Below are 20,716 nucleotides of genomic sequence, written 5' to 3'. Positions count from 1 at the left end.
ATTGGTAGTTTTAGCTTCTTTTTCATCAGGCTTAACTCTTTGCAACACCAGCTTGGTGTCTGTAGGAAAACCCACAATGCAAGTAACAGATTTTCAGGATTGTCTCAAGAGCAATCAGCAGAGCCATGCATATGGAAGCGGGGAATCTGGTGGTCTTCCTTTCAAGGCTTCTCAAATGTGGCTGCTCTTCTCAAACAATCTAACCTGCCACACATCACACCGTACTTACAAGCCCTGTAGTGGGTTTGCCACAACTCTCTAGTGTGAGAGTTGTGGCAAACCCACTACGGGGCTTGTATTGGATTATCACTATGCCTTTCGTGAGCAGATCTCAAAGTATCGTATCTTAAAGTCCTTACTCAGGTTTGGTAAAGAGGACATCCAACCAAAATAGGCTCAGGTATCTAACCAAAATTTCTTTTTGCTGTTGGTATTATTTTATTACATTCAGATAGAGAAGAAGTCATTTAGACAGATTAGCATGATTCTGTTGGAGATTTGACCAAGCAATCAGAGGCAGGAAGAGGAAGAACAACCATGGAAGAGAGGGGGGGTGAAATCAAATGTTCACTCTGTATTTCGCTCTAAAAAAAAAAAAGCTCAGAATTATAATTACCCACCTTGTTTTGCAGCTCAGAATAAAAGTGGCGTTGCACCAAACCCTACCCAAGCAGCCGTCGTGATTAGAAAGCACTCTACACCTTAGAGAACCGAGGAGACATGAGCATAATTTTAAATGCAAATTAAATTGAGGGGGTAGAAGAGAGAACACATAAAAGACAGTAAAACAAAACCTTTCAATTTTCTTAAATTAGCAGTCTAATGTGTTCTAAAGAGCAGTTCCACTCAGATCTCTTCTTAGGGATTGCGTTTCATCACAATATAAAATGGGCAAATCCATCACTTTCCTCTGCTCAGTGTTCTTGAATTGAGATTGAAGGGGAAATTAGAAGCTGTTCATTTGGGCTTTCAGGCTCAGCATCGTGCACAGCTTCGTTTTATGCTCTACAGTGTCCTATTGAAAGGGGCCAACAAGTGCTGGTGAGTATCTGCTAACTTTAAGATTCTTCCTTTCATATACCTTTTTTTGGGCTATCTTTCTTTTAAGGGGAGGGGGGATTCTTACAAAAGATCTGTGTTATAATGCATCTTTTAAAAGCTGGAAATTTTCAGGCAGCATTTTAAGCTTCTTACAGTGACTGATTCACAGAAGGCAAGAGAGTTATTTTCAGCTTAGATGCCGATGGCTGATTTTTATATTAATTATAACAGAGGAATATTTAACATATGCTAGCTAAAATGACCTTTTCCTATCACCCTTAGCCAGCATTAGGGTAAGAATTGGTGCCCCCAACAATTTCTAGACAACTTTCTTATCACATTAACTATTTAATCATATAATTCTGTTGTAATTGCAGATCAAACTGGGAACTGGGGCTAAAGAAATAAATTATTAAACCAAAAAACATATTTTAATGGCTATGACACTTCTCTGCATAAGTGGTGGGTGGGAGCAGGGAGATGGAGAATGGACCCACGTGATGGTTACATGTAGATTTTGATGGTGATGATTTTCTGCCAAAGTTTTACATAGGAAACTGGTCATTTTCTTCCTCCACAGTGGAGAATACAAAGAGGCTGAGGCTGGCGTCACCTTCTGTTGCTAAGGTAACATGCTCTGGCCATTTTATCTGATAAAGCAAGTCCAGTGGACAGTATACATTATTCATTGCTGTTCTAATCAAACAATCAAAATTGTTTACTTTCACCGGGAATATTTAGTGAGATCAAAGACACTCTGGCTGAAATTGCTCTTGTTTTTATTGCCTGCAGTTAGCCCTTGATTTTTTTTTTTTTCATTGCAGTAAGTATGATTTGCTGTTGGGGTACCTTTGGGTATTTTTAAAAGTTCTCTTTTACCAGACTTGGTTTATTAAATTAAAATGTGCACTATTAGAAAGAGAAGTAGCTGGATTAGCCTTCTGAGCTTGATTTTAATGACTTTGTCCTGCTAATTCTTTCTAAAAACATCTTGCAGAAATAGAGATACTTCATTTGTGGAAGTGTCGGGAAAAGGCTATATATGCTTGATAGAAACCAACAAGCTGAATGTTTTTTAGTGAATGGTATTAGCTTCCTGACAGACTAGTGCATGATAATATTATGGGGATCGTTGCAATTCTGAAATAATTGCCACCTCTCTGTAAACCAGAATTTTTTCTTAGAAGCAGCCTAATGTCAGGGGCAAGTAGGTGATGATCCTGTAGCACTTTATAAAATGTGCTGGAAGGACTAGCTTAAAAGGAAAGAATTCAAGGCATTTTGCAGCAAACATGTCAGCATGTGTCATAATTGCAAAGCATCTATAAGTGAAGACTCTGATTCTTAGGCAATTCTTGCTGCTCAAGGGGAATCAGAACTCATTGGATCAACTGTAGATCAATACCTCAGAAAGGCTAACACTTAATGAAGCAATTTATCAAACAGACTTTTTGAAAACTGGTAGTATATGAATTTAACAGTATATTTTTAAGTTACTATACAGCAAGGAAAGACTGGTATATTATATCTCTTTAGCCTAAATAATCTTTTCTTTTCTGAAGAAGTGGAATATATTACTTTTACTTTAAATGAATGTCGGTTAAATGTTGCATTTTCTTGTACAGTAGGAAAGTTATGTTGACAGGCGGCTTTTGAATTGGAAATGTCAGTCAAATAATGGGACATATAATGAGATATTTCTTATTCTCCAAAATTTTAAATCTATAATATGCAAGTTCAGGGCTTTAAAAATCTATTAGACAGTCTAAAATAGTGTAAATTTTTTTTCTCTTTCATAGGCATACAAGTGACTATTTTCTCTCAAAACTCTGTTTTTGGAACATCAAAGATGGATTATCCCAAAATGGATTATTTTTTGGATGTCGAGTCGGCTCATAGACTCTTGGATGTTGAGTCAGCTCAAAGATTCTTCTACAGTCAAGGAGCACAAGGTAATAAAATGGGAGAAAGAGAGAAAAGTCCTCTCCTTTGCCTTTTGATTTTATATGAACAGTACAGTATTGACTGTAGCAGTTTGAGCTCCTCTGCAGTTCGACAGACTTTCTAAACTGATAACCTTTACCAGACTGTTGCTGAATGAATAAATCCAAACTTCTTGGATGTAGTAAAAAGGCAACCTATTCAACTTTAGGTACAAATGCCCCTTGGAAAGCTATGTTAGAAAATGATTCCCCAACCTCCTTGCACCCAAAGCATACATTTGAAAGCCATCAGGGATTCTTTTCCCCTCAGAAAGGCTGAGATTGCGGGCACCACACTAGAGCAAATCTAGGGCACCCTGACCTATTTGACTGAAATCCAGATGGATTAGGGGCTCCTGAGATAAGCTTTGAGTTTTTGCAGCTGCCTTATCTATTTTAAATAAACGCAGTTAACTGCCTCAGGAATTAACAATGCATTCAGAGAGCAGTAAGGAACATGCCTGTTGTTGATGTGTACATTTTTATTACATCTTTTAAGATGGTCAATTAGGCTCCAGTTTGCTTGCTCTCCTGTTCAAGGGTGCAGTTAAAATGTTTTGCCACCTCATTAGAGTATAGAAAGAAGCTGGAGTGTTTTATGGGATCTCCTGATAAGTAGGAAAATTTTTTAGCATATTTTGTATTTTAGTTGGGGTATTCTGTCAAAGCAACCTGATGACAGGCATATCTCATATGGTATAAGCAATGCAACGAGGAGAAGGGCAATGTCTGTATTCTTAAATAGAAAAGTAGTTGAATTCTTGGAAGTCACAAGGCAGAGCTGAAAATGAAATGCTCTTTTGATAATGCTGGCTTCTTTCACTGTTATATGGTGATAGTTCTTCACACAGAGCACTGATAACATTCTGCCTTGGCTTGAAATGCTCTCTTCTAAATTGCTTTACCTCGCTCTCAAGCTAATTTCTCATGACAATCTCGAGGGCTTGCAAGTCTCCTCCTCTCTGTTTCCCTTTTCCTGGGCATGATCTAGTCTTCTTAAAGTCAAGAGGGGATGGAAATTATCTGGTTGATTTGTTTGGGTCAGTGCACTCATCAGCAGAGCTTAAATTCTCAAAAGTGATGTAATAGCTAATTCTGTTCATCCCTCTGGCTGTATGTAGTCAGCATTGCTATTCTCAGCCATTTAAAAAGACATGAAAATGTTACTGAAGTAGGAGAAGACTGAGAGACTGGCCAGAATCTTTAGCCTCCTTTGGATCTGCAAGTAGAAGATGCCAGAAGTAGATGGGGAACAGAGGCTGGAAGAGAAAGGAGGCTGAGGCAGGGCTCAATCCCATCTCCAGTGTCTTGTTTAAACATTGCTGGGTCTGGTCCATTCAGTGTGAATGGGAGAATAATGTTCCATGATGAAGTCACCCACCTGGGCTACATAACTGTTGGCAGAGCAGAGAAAGAGAGTAGCAGTTAATTATATATATTAAAGATGTCCACTTTTTCTCGCAGTAGAGATGGTTTAAGCATTTACAAAGACTGTGGGCTTCGGGCTTTAATGGAAAGAAAGCAGGCAGGGTGTGGGAGGCTCAGAGAACTCAAGGCAGCCTTGGAGTTGTTGGCAGATGGGACTGAGGGTGGAGTGGTCAGAACTGTCACCATCTATGACTGCGGATTAGATTCCAGAGCTGGAGTGACTAGAAAATGTATGGGAGGTGGTAGCATAAGCTACTGCTGCTTCCTGATATCACATTCAATTTTGAGTAATCAGAATGCTATTCCAATCAAAGAATTTTAGATTTATAGTTAAGGGTGGAGGTTCCCTAAGTATCATCTAGGTCAATTTTCAAAACCCCCGACTTCCTGAATCAGAAATAAGGCCCAGGAGTTTGCATTTTAAACAAGAGCTCAGGTGATGATTACCTAGGTAGCACAGCAGTCTATGGACTCTCATTTAAGAACCAGTCCAATCCAGCCCAATTTCTGTCTTTCTCCCCTAGAACAGGAACACTTTCCTCAGCTCTAGAGGCAGGATAAGACAGTGGTTACAGACACTGGACCCTGACTGCCCAGGTTTAAATTCTGGGTCCATTATAGTGAATCTGAGCAAGTCAACCTTTTGATCTTATTTCCTTCCTCTGCAAATAATAGTACCTCATTCATAAGCTGTTAGGTGCATTAATGAGGTAAGATTTTAAAGTACTTAAAATAGCATCTCCCACATAGGAAATGCTATACATAAGCAAATCAATAAAATAAACATCCCTGGCACAAGTCTATCTCTCCTCTGAGATTTCATAAGCAAGCCACTGCATTGCAAACAAGAAATGTGGCTGATAGGAATTTAACCTATTTTTGACACCCCCCCCAAAAAAACAAACCATTTTTTTTTTTAATTTTAAATAAATGTTACAACACAGCAATCATTTTCTTGCCCCATCAAAACCTAACTCGGGGCAAAACTAAAAAACTGTAAGTTTGTCTTGGTACTCCCTATCTAACTAGTCTTTCATTTCACTTGAAAAGTGAGGGTTCCCTTCCTTCCAACACTTATCCAGAGACCACATAGGACCAGTCACCCGGAGTCTCCTTTCTGGAGCTCTGCTGCCATTGTGATATGGGGCTTGTCACTGCATCACTCCGACTCCTCCACAGCAGCTTCCTTCCACTCGGCAGACTCCACAATCTTTCCTGGGTAACAAGTCCCTTGGTCTGACTAAGGGCTCCGAGTGATTGGGCAGATGCCTGAAGACCATGGCTTGTACCTTGCCCTTCCTGAACCAAATGCATGTGCTTTAGAGTAAATGACTAAAGCCCACAGCTTACCAATGGCAAGGCTCTGAGGGTCAGTGGAAGGGAGGCAGCATGGTGGCTGGTTTTTGAGAAAGGCATTTGAGGCAATTAGGGCCTTGTGCTGCTGCTGAATCACAATACATGGCAGCACTCTACTTGGCCAGCCCAGCCCAGGTTCAGAGGGATATTAGCAAGGTCAAGTAGCCCCGTTTTGGTACCCTCTTCTAAAAAGGTCCAACTGGGAATAGCACAGAGTTAAGAACCTGGAACGTGGATGACCCAGGACTCAGTCAGCTAAAATGGTGTGTGATTATTGCCTTTTTGAGTTATCCTTTCTCAAGTTCATACAGATATTTCTACAGACTGACCAAGTGTTCTTACAGGTGTGGCTATTTTAAAGAGGAAAGGAAAAAAATATGAGTTTCTCTCATTTTCCACATTACCATTCTTGCATCAATTTATTTACAAATTCATAAATTCTTGGACACCAACACCTTCTATATTGTAAGATGATTGTTCAATGAAACAATACCAGAATTACAATGTTTTTAAACCCATCATAGTTGTTTTTCAGCTTTTCTTGTAAAGAGGTAAAAGCTATCCCTAAGAAGAGGATGATTCTAGCCAGCAAGAGCAAGAGGAATTTGGGAGGGTGAGAAGAAGAAAAAGGAGGAAAAAAAAGCTATCCAATCCATTATGGAAAGATTCTTCTAGAAGTCCCAGAGATTTGCAAAAGTCAGAGGTCTGCTCTACTGAATAAGCAGCTTGTTTTTTCTCTCATCTCTTGGTTCAATCCCGAGGTAGGGAAGCTGAGCCCATGTCTCTAGGATTTCTCTTTAGAAAGTGTGAGGTGCTTCAGAGAGCGGACAAAGCCCAGAGTCATCTCCACTCCATGAAGGATGCTTTTCTAATTGGTCTGTGAGTGATTTGTCAGCAGTAAATCTTGCTCACAGAGGAAGTTCTTTGAAGGTCCTCCTTACTCCAGTGGAGAATTCTTGAGGTTGAAGATACACATAGCATAAAGATCAGCTATGTCTTGACACCATATAACTTGCATTCACCCATCTTTCAGGTTTCTGACAATGATACCTCACACACTCAACTTCAGGCTCTGTAATTTATTTTACTGAACATTTGACCTCAGAGAGAAGTCATATTATAAAATCACAAAATTAGCATCATGGAATTTTCAGGTTGAAATGGACATTATGTATTAGAAATTCTCTTGACTCCTCCCTAAACCAAACGGAACAGAATTTGTGAGGGCCACACCCAAGTCCCAGTGCTACATCCCAACAAGCTGCTGGATTGTTCTGATGAGCACCAAAGACTGAGTACCACTGTTACGGCTCCTTAATCACTCGCTACTCAGAGTGTGGTCCCTGACTAGCAGCATCAGCTTCATCTGAGAGCTCATTAGAAATGTAGAATCTCAGGTCCTATCCCAAACCTAGAGAAGCATGTCTGCATTTTAACCAGATCACCAGGTAAACTGTGTTAAAGTTTGAGATGCAATTAAATCCGGTGCACATTAGAAATATCTGGTGAGCTTTTACAAACTCAAGGCTGGAGTCCCACAGCAGACCAATTAAGTGGAGGTGAGCCCCACACTTGGAAATCTTTTTAATTGTCCCTAGTGATTCAAATATGTGACTGAGGCTAAGAACTACTGATCTCTCATTTTATAGAAAAGGAGATTTTAGCACATTGTGCAGCTATTCTTGCCTGAATATTTTTCTCTATCTAGATCTTGTAAATGAATCCGAATTATTGGAAAGGTGCAAATGGACTTTTAAAAACAGGACTGGACTATGTATCTGGTACTGTACTTTGCATATTCATTATATCTATTAATCCTCAAAGAAACTTAGGGAAAAGAGAATTATGTTGCTCATTTTGCAGATTAGAGAAGACGATACATTTAGACCGCAGCATAGCCAGGATTTAAATTCAAGTATATCAGACTCCAGCAACCCCACAGGTAATGAAGGCAGAATACATAACCAAATCACACTTCCAGAGATGCTGAAGCTCAGATGGTTCAGCCACATGCCCAAATCATACAGCTTAGAGTGAGAAGGTGAAGACTAGAACCAGATCTTCTCTTACCACACACACCTATGCCCTTTTCACTGTACTAGGTTTCTTTTCTCAAAGACCATCAATATCCTTGGACATTTAAATTACCATCAAAGGGGAAAGTACATTAAAAGAGAGCTAAATGACTAAAGTCACTAGGCAATCAAATTTATGACTCCTGCTCGCAATTTCCCCTCTTTTATGATTTTAAATAACTCTTGGCATTAGAACCAGGTGCTAGTCATTGTTACTTCATCATAATGCATCTTTTCTGTCATCTACATTGTTTCGTTCAACAAAGGGAAATGCCAGTTTTGACAACTGATAGATGCCACAGTGAGCAGCTAAGAGTCTCTTCAAGTTGTATTTGGAAATAGAGATGAATTAATCTAAACTTCCTTTCAACCATTTCCTCCACCCATCGCCCCCCACACACACTTAACTGCCTCCCAGCTCCACCTTTAGCCCACCCTGTGAAATATGTCAGAACAGGTGGATTTTCAACCTTTAGCTTTGAGTTCAATTCACTCTGAATTCTAAACCTCTGGGACTTCTTAACGTCGCCCCAAGAGACAAAGACATTTGGTAGCACTCAATTATTTGCAAATCATTTACAATAGCCATCTACACAGAATGTGCTCATGCGATTTCCTTTCCTGTGCTAAATGCAAGACCCAGCCTCAATGTCACCTCTTCCGTGAAGCCTTGCCTGACTTTTCTAGACCTTTCTCCCCTAGCACTCTATTCAGCCTACATTATAACCACTGTCATATTGTATTATTCTGCTTTCACAACTTACTAAATGCATGAGCTCACATAAATTGTTTCACTTCTCTAAGCCTCAGGGTTCTAATCAAAATGGATATAATGCTAGCTCTGAATTCATAAGAGTTTTTGAGAGTTAGGGGAGTTATGCCTATAAAGTGTTTAATATATTATTTGTTATTACTGAATAGTAATAACAATAGTGTTGGTTTATTATTACTTAGGTGTCTCTTACCTATCTAGATCATGGTAAGTCCTTAAATATTTTCTGGATGCCTAGTACCATCCCTGGTATATGATAGAGGTATTAACATTTATCACAAGTTGCTATTAAACTGAAGGAATGAAAATGATTAAATCTGCATTACAAAGAAAGAATTGAGATTTAGGAAAAGAACTTTTTGCAATTCAATATTTGGAAAATAGAATCTCCTAAGACCTTTAAGGAACTGACATCTTTAGACACAGACTCTGCTTAAGGCTGGAGGTAGAGACAGGTAAAAATAATTTTCAAATACAGAGAGATGCAGGAAATAGGAAAAAGTCGTCACCTATGCACTATCTCCTATAAACAGAAGAAATTTAGAAATCAAAAGCAAAAAGAAAATACAGCAGGAGGGAATTGGTATACTATTGAAGAGAATTAATGTTTTAAAATAAATTTCCAGGGGTCCCTGAATAGTACCGTTTTTTAGAAGGGCTTTTTAATTTATTATAATAGTCTACGAAGATTGAGTTTTTATTCTGCCTGAAAGTAGAATTGTGGATCAGGTGGCCACTCAGTGTTTATTCTAAGGAACTTAATTGAGATCAATTCAAAGGCTACTCTGAACGTATTCAGGAAACTAGCCCTGAGCTGTACCTTAGTTGAGATCCCTTTTCCCCTCCTTCTTTAGAACTTTATAGCCTAGTAGTCCAGTCCTTATAATTCTTAGCTGATTAATCCTCAAACCAGCTACCATTCACAGTTCTTCCAACCAGATTCAATGGAATGTGGCTGTAGATATACCCACCTAAGCCCCACACCGAATGCATACACTTTGAGAACTGCTCACTGTAACCTGGCCATGATATTTCTAGGAATCTTGTACAGTGGGTGCCAGGTTGTCTTCATTCCTTCTCTGTGTCTGTCCCCCAAGACTTTAATATCATGGTCATAGATGTGGCTCATATCTGGACTTGTAGGTCTAATTTGCTCCGTAAGGATGGAATCAGGAACAGTGATTGCAAAGCAACTGGATCCTTGTTTGAGGCATAATTATCAATTGGATTATAACCTTTTCCATTCACTTATTTAATGTCCTCCTCCCACATGCCCCGCTAGGACCAGCACAGCAAACCCAGCATATCTCTGTCTCCTCATAGCAGTGTCCTAATCAAGTAGTTCATATGTTGTACTATATCCCAGACCCTTGTCTATGCTAAGTGCTTCAGATGACACTTTTCTTATATAGTTCACAGTCTTGTTTTTATGGTGCTCAAATCATCACCCTCAATAAATGCTTGTTTTAGGGTATTTGTTTTTTTCTCTATAACTCTAGACAGGAAACAGCATGCTGTGCTTCACTCATGGTTGACAAGCTAACTACCAAGCCTTCCTTCCTAACCTCCCACACACTTCATTTTAGACCTCTAATTGCTCACACCCAGGCTCTCCAAACCTGTGTTTAATACAGGGAACATTTTGTGTGAGAAAGAGAGTGAAGGCAGATCAAAAGGAAAAATACTGTGGAGAGAGCCAGCCTGCCTCTCAATTTCATCCATATGCAGATGACCATGAAATCCAACCTTCCATTTCTGGTGTGTGCCCTTGGAACAGTACACAAAGTCTCATTCTGGTGCTGACAGTTTATCTACACATGGCCTTCTAATGTTCTTCGTGCCTTTGCTCCCAGCAAGCATCTGCTTTGCTATGTAGAGTGATTTGGGGCTCATAAGTAAAATAAGGCATGAGGACAATAGGAAGAGGGAGAGGGTGAGAGAATAAGAGACACAGAGGAAGAAAATCAAATGAAAATACAGTAAAATAATTCTAGTCAATTAATAACTCCTACTCTCACATAAGGCATATGAGAGAGTGGATTAAAGATGCAGCCCACACACAGCTAACATCAGTCATGATGCGATTAGCATAAACAATTAGCAGGTGCTTGGGAAAAAATTCTCACCCTTCATTTGCCCAAACAAATCTGTTTCCCCCCCCAAAAGCTTTCACTACCACCCTTTGTGAACTGAGCTGGCAGAGGCAAGGATAGAGTCTAACACATCAAAATCAACTCATGGCCAGTACCATCTTTAATATTTTTAAGAATATTTTAGTAAACAATCAGACCCACACACTCATACAACACCACTGAATGAATATTGGTGTTAAATTAGACTTCTGACATTCTAAGAATAAACATATTATTTTATAGATCCATGTATCTTTTTTCAATTTTAGAAGCAAAGCAGTGATATTAAAGCATCTGGAAAAAAAAACTGAAAGGAAAATAAACCTTACACAATTATTTTAATTTTTTTACACTTTCAGTCTCTTTCATACACATTCAAATTTTTACAAAGTTGCAATTATGGCATATACAAAATTGGGGGTATGGTATGAAGGAAATCTTTTCCACTACTGGCTGGAGAATGTCATAGTGTTTTAGGGTTTGGACTTGAGGGTAACACCAGATCTGAGTTCAAACTATGATTTCCTCTTCTTAGAATGTGACATTATGCAGGTTATTTCATCTCTCTTTGCCTCATTTTCCACTTTTGAATGCAAATGGTAATAACAAGATTTCTTAATCCAAAGAACTATTTTGATGATTAAATTAAACAAAATAGCATTTCACACACTATGGTACGATATATGATTTTCAGGTAACACATGAACACTTTTATAATAATAATATATTTGTTGTGTTGTGCTCTAGAAAAAAATGTAAATTGAAACTATTTAATTGAAATATAAAAATATATAACTGTATCCCATACTTACAGGCTGCTTCTTAGAACGGGAAAAATAGGCTGACTACAGTCCATTTAAGGTAAACATTAAGTAAATAATAATGCAGATAATATTTAAATGTGATAAAGTGATAGAGGAATAACAAAGTTTGGAAACACTGAACAAATAAATATAAAACTCTAAGCAAAATGTCAAGCACTTAATATGCATTTAATAAATGTTAACTCTTATGTTAATTATGTTTTAATTTTGTTAAGCCTCAGTGGAAAATGGCAGGGCTTTCCCAAGAGAGACCCTCTTCCCATCTCTCATATCCTCTGTGGCCATTTATTCCTAATTCAAATTTCTAAACCCTATGACAGTCTTAACATTACAAGAACAAGATAAGGCAAAAACTTTGACTTTTAAAATAAAATTGCTGACAACTCCCTAAAGAATCCTTATAGTTCTACTGTTGGGAATTTTCTTTCTTCAGACTCTTACAACATTAGCTAAACTGTACTGATTTCCTCTAAATTTGCAACAAACTCTAGTTTATCAGAATGTGGCTTCCTGATAGTAATGTGAGTCAGTATTTACTTAGGAATGAGGAAATAGATTTTGATGAATTCACCTTTAATTATATTTCTTTTTGTTTATTTTTTTATTTTGATCCCTTAAGAGAAGCACGGTAGTGTGAAGAAAGTGATATCAGAAATACCTGGCAGATAATTCTAACAGACATGTGACTGGCTATACAAATGGCTCAACCTCTATAAGCCTTTGTTTCCCCATTTGCAAAATGATACAAATGCTTACAATGTTATTATTATGAGGATAAAATAACATAAAGTAATACATTTTGATTTGTAGATTCTCAATTTAGATAGTAGATTCTCAATAAATATTTGTTTAAGGAATGAATAAATTACCACAGTGAGTAAAGAAAAACATTCTTTGAGTGACTGTTCTGTGTCTTTAAGAAGCTCACAGATAATCTAATACAACACAAAGTACCCTAAGAGAAGCAAAAGCAGGATCTCATAAGAAAAAAGAAAGAATTCAGAGAATACTTCAAGAAAGTGTTAATGCCTCAACTTTATCCTGGAGTTAGCACAAAAATGGGGCATTCCTTATAGAAAAAACTAGCATGTATAGGTCTTTCTATAAGCAATTCAGTATGACTGGATCGTAACGTGCAAGAAGGTAAAGGTGATACTTGAGTCTGACAAAAAAAAATCAGGTTCAAGGAATGAGACCTTGAATACTAGATTAAGAATTTTAGGATCTATTCTATAGGAAACAGAGTATTTGAAGGATTTTTAAAGCTGAAAGGGTGTTCCTAATCCAGATCTTTTACATATCAGAAATGCACATTCCATAGCCCCTTTCCAAGTGTACTGATCAGAATCTTTGGGAGTCAGTCATGGTAATCTGGGTTTATTTTATTTTATTTTAAGGGGTTGTTTTGCTTTGTTTTTGCAACTCCCAGATGCTTTGGTGCAAATAGTATGAGGTTTGGAATTTGAGACCCGCTGACTAGTCAAAATATTTACTTTTATAGGTGAATAAAAAAGAGCCCAGAGAGGTAAATGAATAAAATGGAAGAAAAATCCGAGATTATATTTACTTAAAATTCACTATTTGTTGAACACTAATCATGTGATGGAAATTTAAATTGGAAATAGACAAATCTCCTGACCTCAAAGAGTTAATCATCTAATATAGAGACAGATGAATACATCAATGACTTCAGTCCCAAAAGATAAATGCTAGGAGAATGTGCACACTGGGAGCTTTGTAAGCACGGATGAGGGTATCCAAATCAGACAAAGATGTGTGTGTGTGCATGTGGACGGGGAGAGGTAGATATGTTTTCAAGTTAGTGAAACATCTTCTCTTTCCAAGAGAAGATGACAGTTAATCAGCCTTTATGCTAGAATTAGGGGGAAAAAAAGAATATTCTGGGCAGTGTGAAATGACATGTGATAAAGCATGAGCACATTAGGAGTATAACACATTAGAGGAAGTATCCATGTTACAGAATGAGAGATATTGTAGATTTGGGGAATGGCAAGAGAAGAGACTAGAAGAGTAGGCCAAGGAGCCAAGGCATGCAAGACTTTGTATGCCCAACAAAGAAAGAGCAAATTTGGTATTGAATCCACTAAAGAATCTAATACAGAGTAGATCTCTTTGTCAGATTGTTTTTTTATCAAGATCACAAATATGGAGGATAGATTGAAAGAAGTAAGATTAGAGGCAACGAAAACCGTTAGGAAGTTACTACAGTGACTCTGGTAAGGAGTAAAGAGCCTGAAAAGGCAAATGGCAGAGTGAATTTGGTAGGAGAGATCTTGGAAACCTTAAAATTATTTTTGCTAGATTTTGTAGTGGTAGGGTGAGTAGACAAAAAGTGAGGAAGGAGTACTTCCAATGATCCCAAATGTTTTACTTGGATCCACTGGATGGATAAGAAAGCTGTTCACCAAGAGAGGAAAAAGGAAGAGAATCAAGATGTGAGGGGAGATAAATTCAATTTAGAATTTATCAAATTTGGAGACCCTATAGAATATCCAAACATAGATTACCAATAGGGAATAATTCTATAGGTATAAATTTGGTATAGAGATCTTGGAAAACCATCCAAAATATTCTATATGCCTTGGTAATTCTTAAAATAATTTCACTGATGGGTTTTACATCTGCCTCTGAATATGTGATTCCACTGGACCTTTAATATTTCTTTCATATTACTTAGAGGATTGGGAGATTGTTTAAAGGAAACATTTATTTTCTAAACTAAAAGTTTTCACCATAAATACAATATTTTCTCCCTAGCACTAGTATTTAAAATTAATAGCCCATCTGCAATATTTACATAAACCTAACATTTGAAGTTACCAACATCATTTCAAATTCGGACTTCTGTTTTCATAAAAAGCAAAATTCAGAGTTAACATTTATGAGATCATCTAAAGAACACAAGTTAAAAAAATCTTAATGCAACTCAGTCACTTTACTTTGCAAAGGAAGAAGAAAAAAAGAGTTTCAGCTATAGCTGGTTAAAAATAGACCTTATTTTTCTTTTGAACCTATACAGCAAGATCTTCTGTCCCATTTAGTTGATTATGCACTATTTAGTGTTTAAACTTGATAGGTGACAGGTAGAGAAAGAACTACTTGGCTTAGCCCAATTTAATCCTTGTCTCTAAGCAAGAGCAGACTCCAAACATCATACTACAAGGCTGATTTTTACATTAGCTCTATCCTATGCAAGCTCAATAATCTGGGCATGAATATAAGTTGAAAAAGGAAATGAGAGTGAGGAGAAGATTCACATTTTATGTACCAGGGACTTAGTATTTATTATCTCATTTAGTCCTGGAAAAGAAAATTTGTGAAATACTTATTACTATTGCCATTTTACAGATGAACTAATTCATGTTTCCAATAATCAAGTAACTTCCTAAATTCATACAGCTATTAGAAATGGAGCCAGAATTATAATCTTCAAATTTTGATTCTTCCCGATGCATCTTATAGTTTTATATTATCTTGACAACTATGGAAATAGTAGGAAAGACATGTGGGCATGGATGTCTCAGGTATTTACACATTTTCAAAGGTAGAATGTCTCAATATTATAAGACATAAATGTGGCAATAGAGTCATTTTGTGTAATTATACCTCTAGGTTCTACTTCTTGAAGTAATTTTTTACATTTATCTATTTGGAAAACTATCACTATGGATGGCGGGTCTCTGTCCTTTAGTTTGAATTGCAGAGATCAGGGTGCAGGGAGGCAATTTGTCTAAGTTTTTATGAGAGCTTTTTCTTAAACCTGTTTTTCTCTCTTACTACCTATTTAACACAGAACAGTTATAGAAACTTTAGAAAATAGGGACAAACAACACAACATAACAAAACTTAACAAGATTCATCATCTAAAAAATAGATATGCTTTACAGCCTGGTGAATATTCTTACATTCTTCTATACACGGGAACACACTCACACACATACATATTTTTTAATGTAAATCAGGTTTCTGAGATTTATTTAATTTTCTGTCTTTATTTTAAAAATAAATAAAATCCTCATTCATTGGGGTAGTCAATTTTAACTGATGTAGGAAATAATCAAACAGTTTGGGCTAAGAGAGAAAAGTAAACCATGCTTTGTTTGGCCCAAAGGGTGACTTTGCCAGCTGAGTTTTCAGTCTTGGATCTGTTCTGACATTATTTACTAGCGAGTCTCTCACTAATAATCTGTGATCTGATCACTGTCATCAGGCCATCTGTAACACAATATAATGCAAATAAAATATCCACCAAATCTATATTGGGCAGGCCTTCCTATTCGACACATACATTTAGGAATTTTTGTATTTTCCTCCCAGGCACCACACAATATGTTTTTATTCTTATTATAACCAAAAGCCACGCTATGTTGCAGACCAAGAGCAAGTGCTTAGATCTGTTTAATATTGCATTTAACAGTATAATCTCTATAATAAGAGAACATTAAAATTAGAAGGGACTTAATTCAACTGGCTCATTTTACAGGTGATGAAACAAACTTGGAAGACAAGAAAAGCAGAAATTTGTTTATTAAATATCTAACATACGCCAGAAACTATTCATGTTTATTGAATTCAAAATCAAAAACTTATGAGTTAGATAAGATTAACCCTAATTTGTAGGAAATTAAATCTCAGCAGGATCATAAAACTATGAAGAGGTGGAGCCAGGATTCAAACATGAGTCTTTCAGACTGAGCTTTCCCTAACGACATCCTGCTTTTCTAGAAAAAGATGATTTATCTAAACCAGACAGCTAGCCCATGGCTGACCAAGAGCTAGAATCCCATCTCCCATTTCCCTAGTCTGATGACTTTATCTCTACATACTGTTCTATGTGTGGCTCAAATGGAATTTAAGCCCATGGTCTTTGCCTCTAAGATCATTTTGCAAGTGACCAAGCCCAGCAGTTTGCCATAAAAAAAGATATGTTCAAGTATATGTCACTCTTTTACACATTGAACATGAATTAGAAATATTGGAAACTTTAGATTTCAAGGTATGACATTAATTACAGCAACTTGTTGAAAATCAACCACACAGAAGATACAAAATTAAATAAGGTTTAACAATACCTGTACTATTAAACAGGATTGGAAAAGTGACTTGTGTATCTTAACCAGGCCTGTTCAACATTTAAATAACAGAAAACTGTTTGGGTTTATGTCCAGCTCAGTTTCATATACAAACCCCGAAACACATTTTCCTTTTTGCATTTAGCATGTTTTAACAGCCAGCCTCCAGCCACTCTGCACAGTATCTACTTTAAGAAGCTGAGAAGAAAGGAAGCAACGAACATTTGTTGCCCGCCTACCATTTGTCAGGCTCTGTGTTAGGTGTTTTACATTTATTATATAATGTTTTATCCTCCCAAGGCTCCCTGAAAGAGTTGATTTTATTTCTAGTTTACATATAAGGAAACTAAAACTTGGAGACCTCACTAACTTTTTTCCTGGATCTAATAAGCATTAAGCTTGGAAATTATGCCAAAGTTTAATTCCACAGTGACAGCCTTACTTGGAACTGGCCAGCAATAATAGTTTTAAAATATTAAACATTTATTGGAACTTTCCTTTTCCAAAGACTATGTGGATTACATGTTTAAATCCGCATAACGACCCTCAGATGCAGGTACTATGTAAGGCCCATGTTACAGATATACAAGAAGTGGGTGGCTTGCATGAACTCATACAACTATTAAGTATGAAATTTGGGTACAAATTCAGGAAAACTAACCTTAAAGCCTGTGCTGTTAACTTTTATTTCATATTGTCTGGAAAGAAAATATCATCTACATTTTAGTGTTTACATATTCATACTAGGTGAAATTTACAAACTGCCACAGATGGACAAAGATAAAGAAAAAGGAAGATTCTATATTCTCAGTCTTGCTGGATTGGAGATGGTAATAAAAACATTTCAGTCACAGAGGATGGGCAGAGTTTAGACATGCAAAGATTGAAGGAGGAGGAAAAGAAAGGTTTTCCAGTGGAAAGATTTGTATGGTCATTTGATAATGTTTGTTTAATTTTTGTTTGGATTTTCTGTCTTAAAATTTGCTAATTGATCCATCAAACTGGTTAAGATTTATGACACGGATGGCATCTAAGCATTCATGATTGATGCTCTGAGTCTGTTAAGAACCCATGTGTATTACTTACCTAGTACTGCATATCAAATTACCTCAAAACTCGTGGCTTAAAACAACATTATCTCACAGTTTCTATAGGTCAGAAATTTGAGAGCATCTTACCTGAGTGGTTCTGGCTCAGGTCTGAGGTGGCAGTCAGGATTCTGGCCAAGGCTGCAGTCATCCAAGTGCTTGACCAGGGTTTCCAGGGTGGCTCACAAACTTAGCATTTGGCAGAAGGCCTCAGTTTCTTGCCACGTGAGCCTCTCCATAGACTTTTTAAGTATGCTCACGTCATTGCAGCTGGCTTCTCCCAAAGCAAGAGACCCAAAGACAAAGCAAAGCAGAAGCCACAGTGCATTTTATGACCTAGCTTTGGAAGTGATACAGCATTATTTCTACTGTAATCTGGCCACAGAGACTAACCCTGATTCACTAAGGAGGGGATTTCACAAGGGCATAAATACCAAGAGTTGGGGATAGTTGGAGGCTATCTCAGAGGCTGGCTACCGCAGCACACACATTTTTATGGGAACAGAAATTTTTATAAAGAAATAGAGAACGTGGCTCCCATACTTGAACAGGTTTTGCTAATATATTTCATATCGTTAAGTGGTTTTTTTAAATAAGCACAATTTTACACAAATCAAAATGTAGTCCCTTTGGGGGAGAAGCCACTATGCCAATTTTTGGGTAACTGTTAAATAGTCTTACATCCTTTTGTTTTTGGTATGCATATTTAAAAAATTATTTTTGTTTTTTAATTACAGTTGAAATATCATTTTATATTAGTTTCAGGTGAACAGCATAGTGGTCAGACATTTACATAATTTACAAAGTGGTTCCCTAAATAGTCTAGTACCCACCTGGCATTATATATAGTTATTTCAACATTATTGACTATATTCCTTCTGTTGTACTTCACATCCCCATGACTATTTTGTAACAACCCATTTGTACTTCTTAATTCCTTCACCATTTCACCCAGTCCCCCAAACCCCCTCCCATCTGGCAACCATCAGTTTGTTGTTCTCTGTTTCTATGGGTCTGTTTCTGTTTTGTTTATTCATTAATTTTGTTCTTTAGACTCCACATATAAGTGAGTCATATGGTATTTGTCCTTCTCTGTCTGACTTATTTCACTTAGCATGATACCCTCTAGATCCATCCATGTTGTCACAAATGGTAAGGTTTCATTTTGTTTCTGGCTGAGTAATAATCCATTGCATGTATGTACCACATTTTCTTTATCCAATTGTCTATGGATTGGTATTTACATTGCTTCCATATCTTGGCTCTTGTAGATGGTGCTGTGAACATAGGGGTGCATATATCTATTCAAATTAGTGTTTTGGGTTTCTTCAGGTAAATCCCCAGAAGTGAAATTGCTGGGTCATATAGTAGTTCTATTTTTAATTTTTTGAGGAACCTCCAAACTGTTTTTCCATAGTGACTGTACCATTTTGCATTCCCACCAACACTTGTTGTTTTTTGATTTATTGATGATGAGCATTCTGACAGGTGTGAGGTGATATCTCATTGTGGTTTTAATTAGCATTTCTCTGATGATTAGTGATGTTCAGCATCTTTTCGTATGCCTATTGGCCATCTGTATGTCCTCTTTGGAGACATGTTTATTCAAGTCCTCTGGTAAAAATGAATATCCTTGTCTTGTTCTTGACCTTAAGAAAAATGATTTTAGTTTTTCCCTGTTGAGTATAATGTTAGCTGTGAGTTTTTTATATATGGCCTTTATTATGTTGAGGCATGTGTTCTCTATTCCCACTTTTAATGAGAGCTTTTTATCATAAATGGATGTTGAGCTTTGTCAAATGCTTTTTCTGCTTTATTTTTATGATCATATGATTTTTATCTTTCATTTTGTTTATATGGTGTATCACCATCTTGCATCTATCTTTATCCAGGTATCTGTTCAAGGGAAGCTAGGTATTCAAGCCTTAAATGGAGAGTCAGAACAAAGTCAATGATAAACCCATATTGTTATAGGAAACATGGCTGGCCTAAATACCCAGTCATGGAACCATTTCTTCAAGAAGCCACTACCTTTGGGGTATGGCTGCACAAATGTGGACTTCACAATTCCATAATTCTATTCATATAGACTATGACGTGAATGGTACACCCCTGAAACTGCACAATATGAAACACCTAAATTAGGCCTGTAGGAACATTGTGGAGATGGAATTCCAGGCAGCCATGGTAAAAGCAAGACAATCATCCCCTCTCCTTTGTGGACCCCACAAAATTAGTGAGATAGGAATAGAAATTATGTCAGAAATTTGTAGAGTTAACAGATTTTTTAATGACAAATTTAGGAAGACAGCACTAAGATGTACCAATAATTCCTCAGATTCTTCATTTTCTAGCAAAGTATGCATCTGTATAGAACAGAAAAATGTCTCAGTGGCTACATACTAAATTTAGTTGTAATAAAAAGTCCAAAAGCCTTTTTGGCATATTTTCATTAAATCTATTTAAGAAATGCAAGTTACTACTGCAATCTTATTGGGTCAATATTGTAGTTAGTAACATTCATCCTCTTCATTTACCTTTTGTATTTTCTACATGAATGATTTTCAAAACATCACTATAACACTATAATTAGTGACATCATACTGGGTTTAATTGTAAGGTGTGAAGGTTCTTATATTTCTAACTAATGTTAGATATGTAAAATAGTGACCTATATAATTCATCTGTACAGCCCAGATTCTTAATCTGTTTGATTCTACTATACAAGAATCAATTTTTACCAAAAATTTGAAGACATCTTACATAAATGCAATGCAGATTACCCTTAAGATCAATATTGTATTTATGCACAGCTTATGGGGATGGATGCCTGACAAAGATAATTTTCCCAAAAGATTTAAATTAAGCATGGGACATTATACTTATTTTTGGAAACTCTCCTAAATAGAAAGAAATGTGTTTTTA

General features: G+C 36.8%; 1 protein-coding gene across 2 annotated transcripts in view; it reads left to right on the top strand.

Annotated features, from left to right (window-relative positions):
- The first annotated feature begins 2,425 nt into the window (after window positions 1-2,425).
- Window positions 2,426-20,716, top strand: part of PHACTR1 (phosphatase and actin regulator 1) — a 489,864-nt gene continuing 471,573 nt past the window's right edge. Inside the window, exons 1-2 of one of the 2 annotated variants that reach the window (XM_025044937.1) lie at window positions 2,426-2,558; window positions 2,841-2,993. In XM_025044937.1, coding sequence (XP_024900705.1) covers window positions 2,891-2,993 — 103 coding nt within the window. In that variant the 5' untranslated portion in view covers window positions 2,426-2,558; window positions 2,841-2,890. Of the gene's footprint in view, window positions 2,559-2,840; window positions 2,994-20,716 lie in introns of those variants that run through there. The other variant, XM_025044935.1, reaches the window with a different exon arrangement.

This window comes from Pteropus alecto, unplaced genomic scaffold (assembly GCF_000325575.1).
Source record: "Pteropus alecto unplaced genomic scaffold, ASM32557v1 scaffold121, whole genome shotgun sequence".
In the NCBI taxonomy this organism is placed as follows: Eukaryota; Metazoa; Chordata; class Mammalia; order Chiroptera; family Pteropodidae; genus Pteropus; species Pteropus alecto.
The sequence above is the reverse complement of the archived record's forward strand: the minus strand, read 5'-3'. Positions and strand labels throughout refer to the sequence as shown.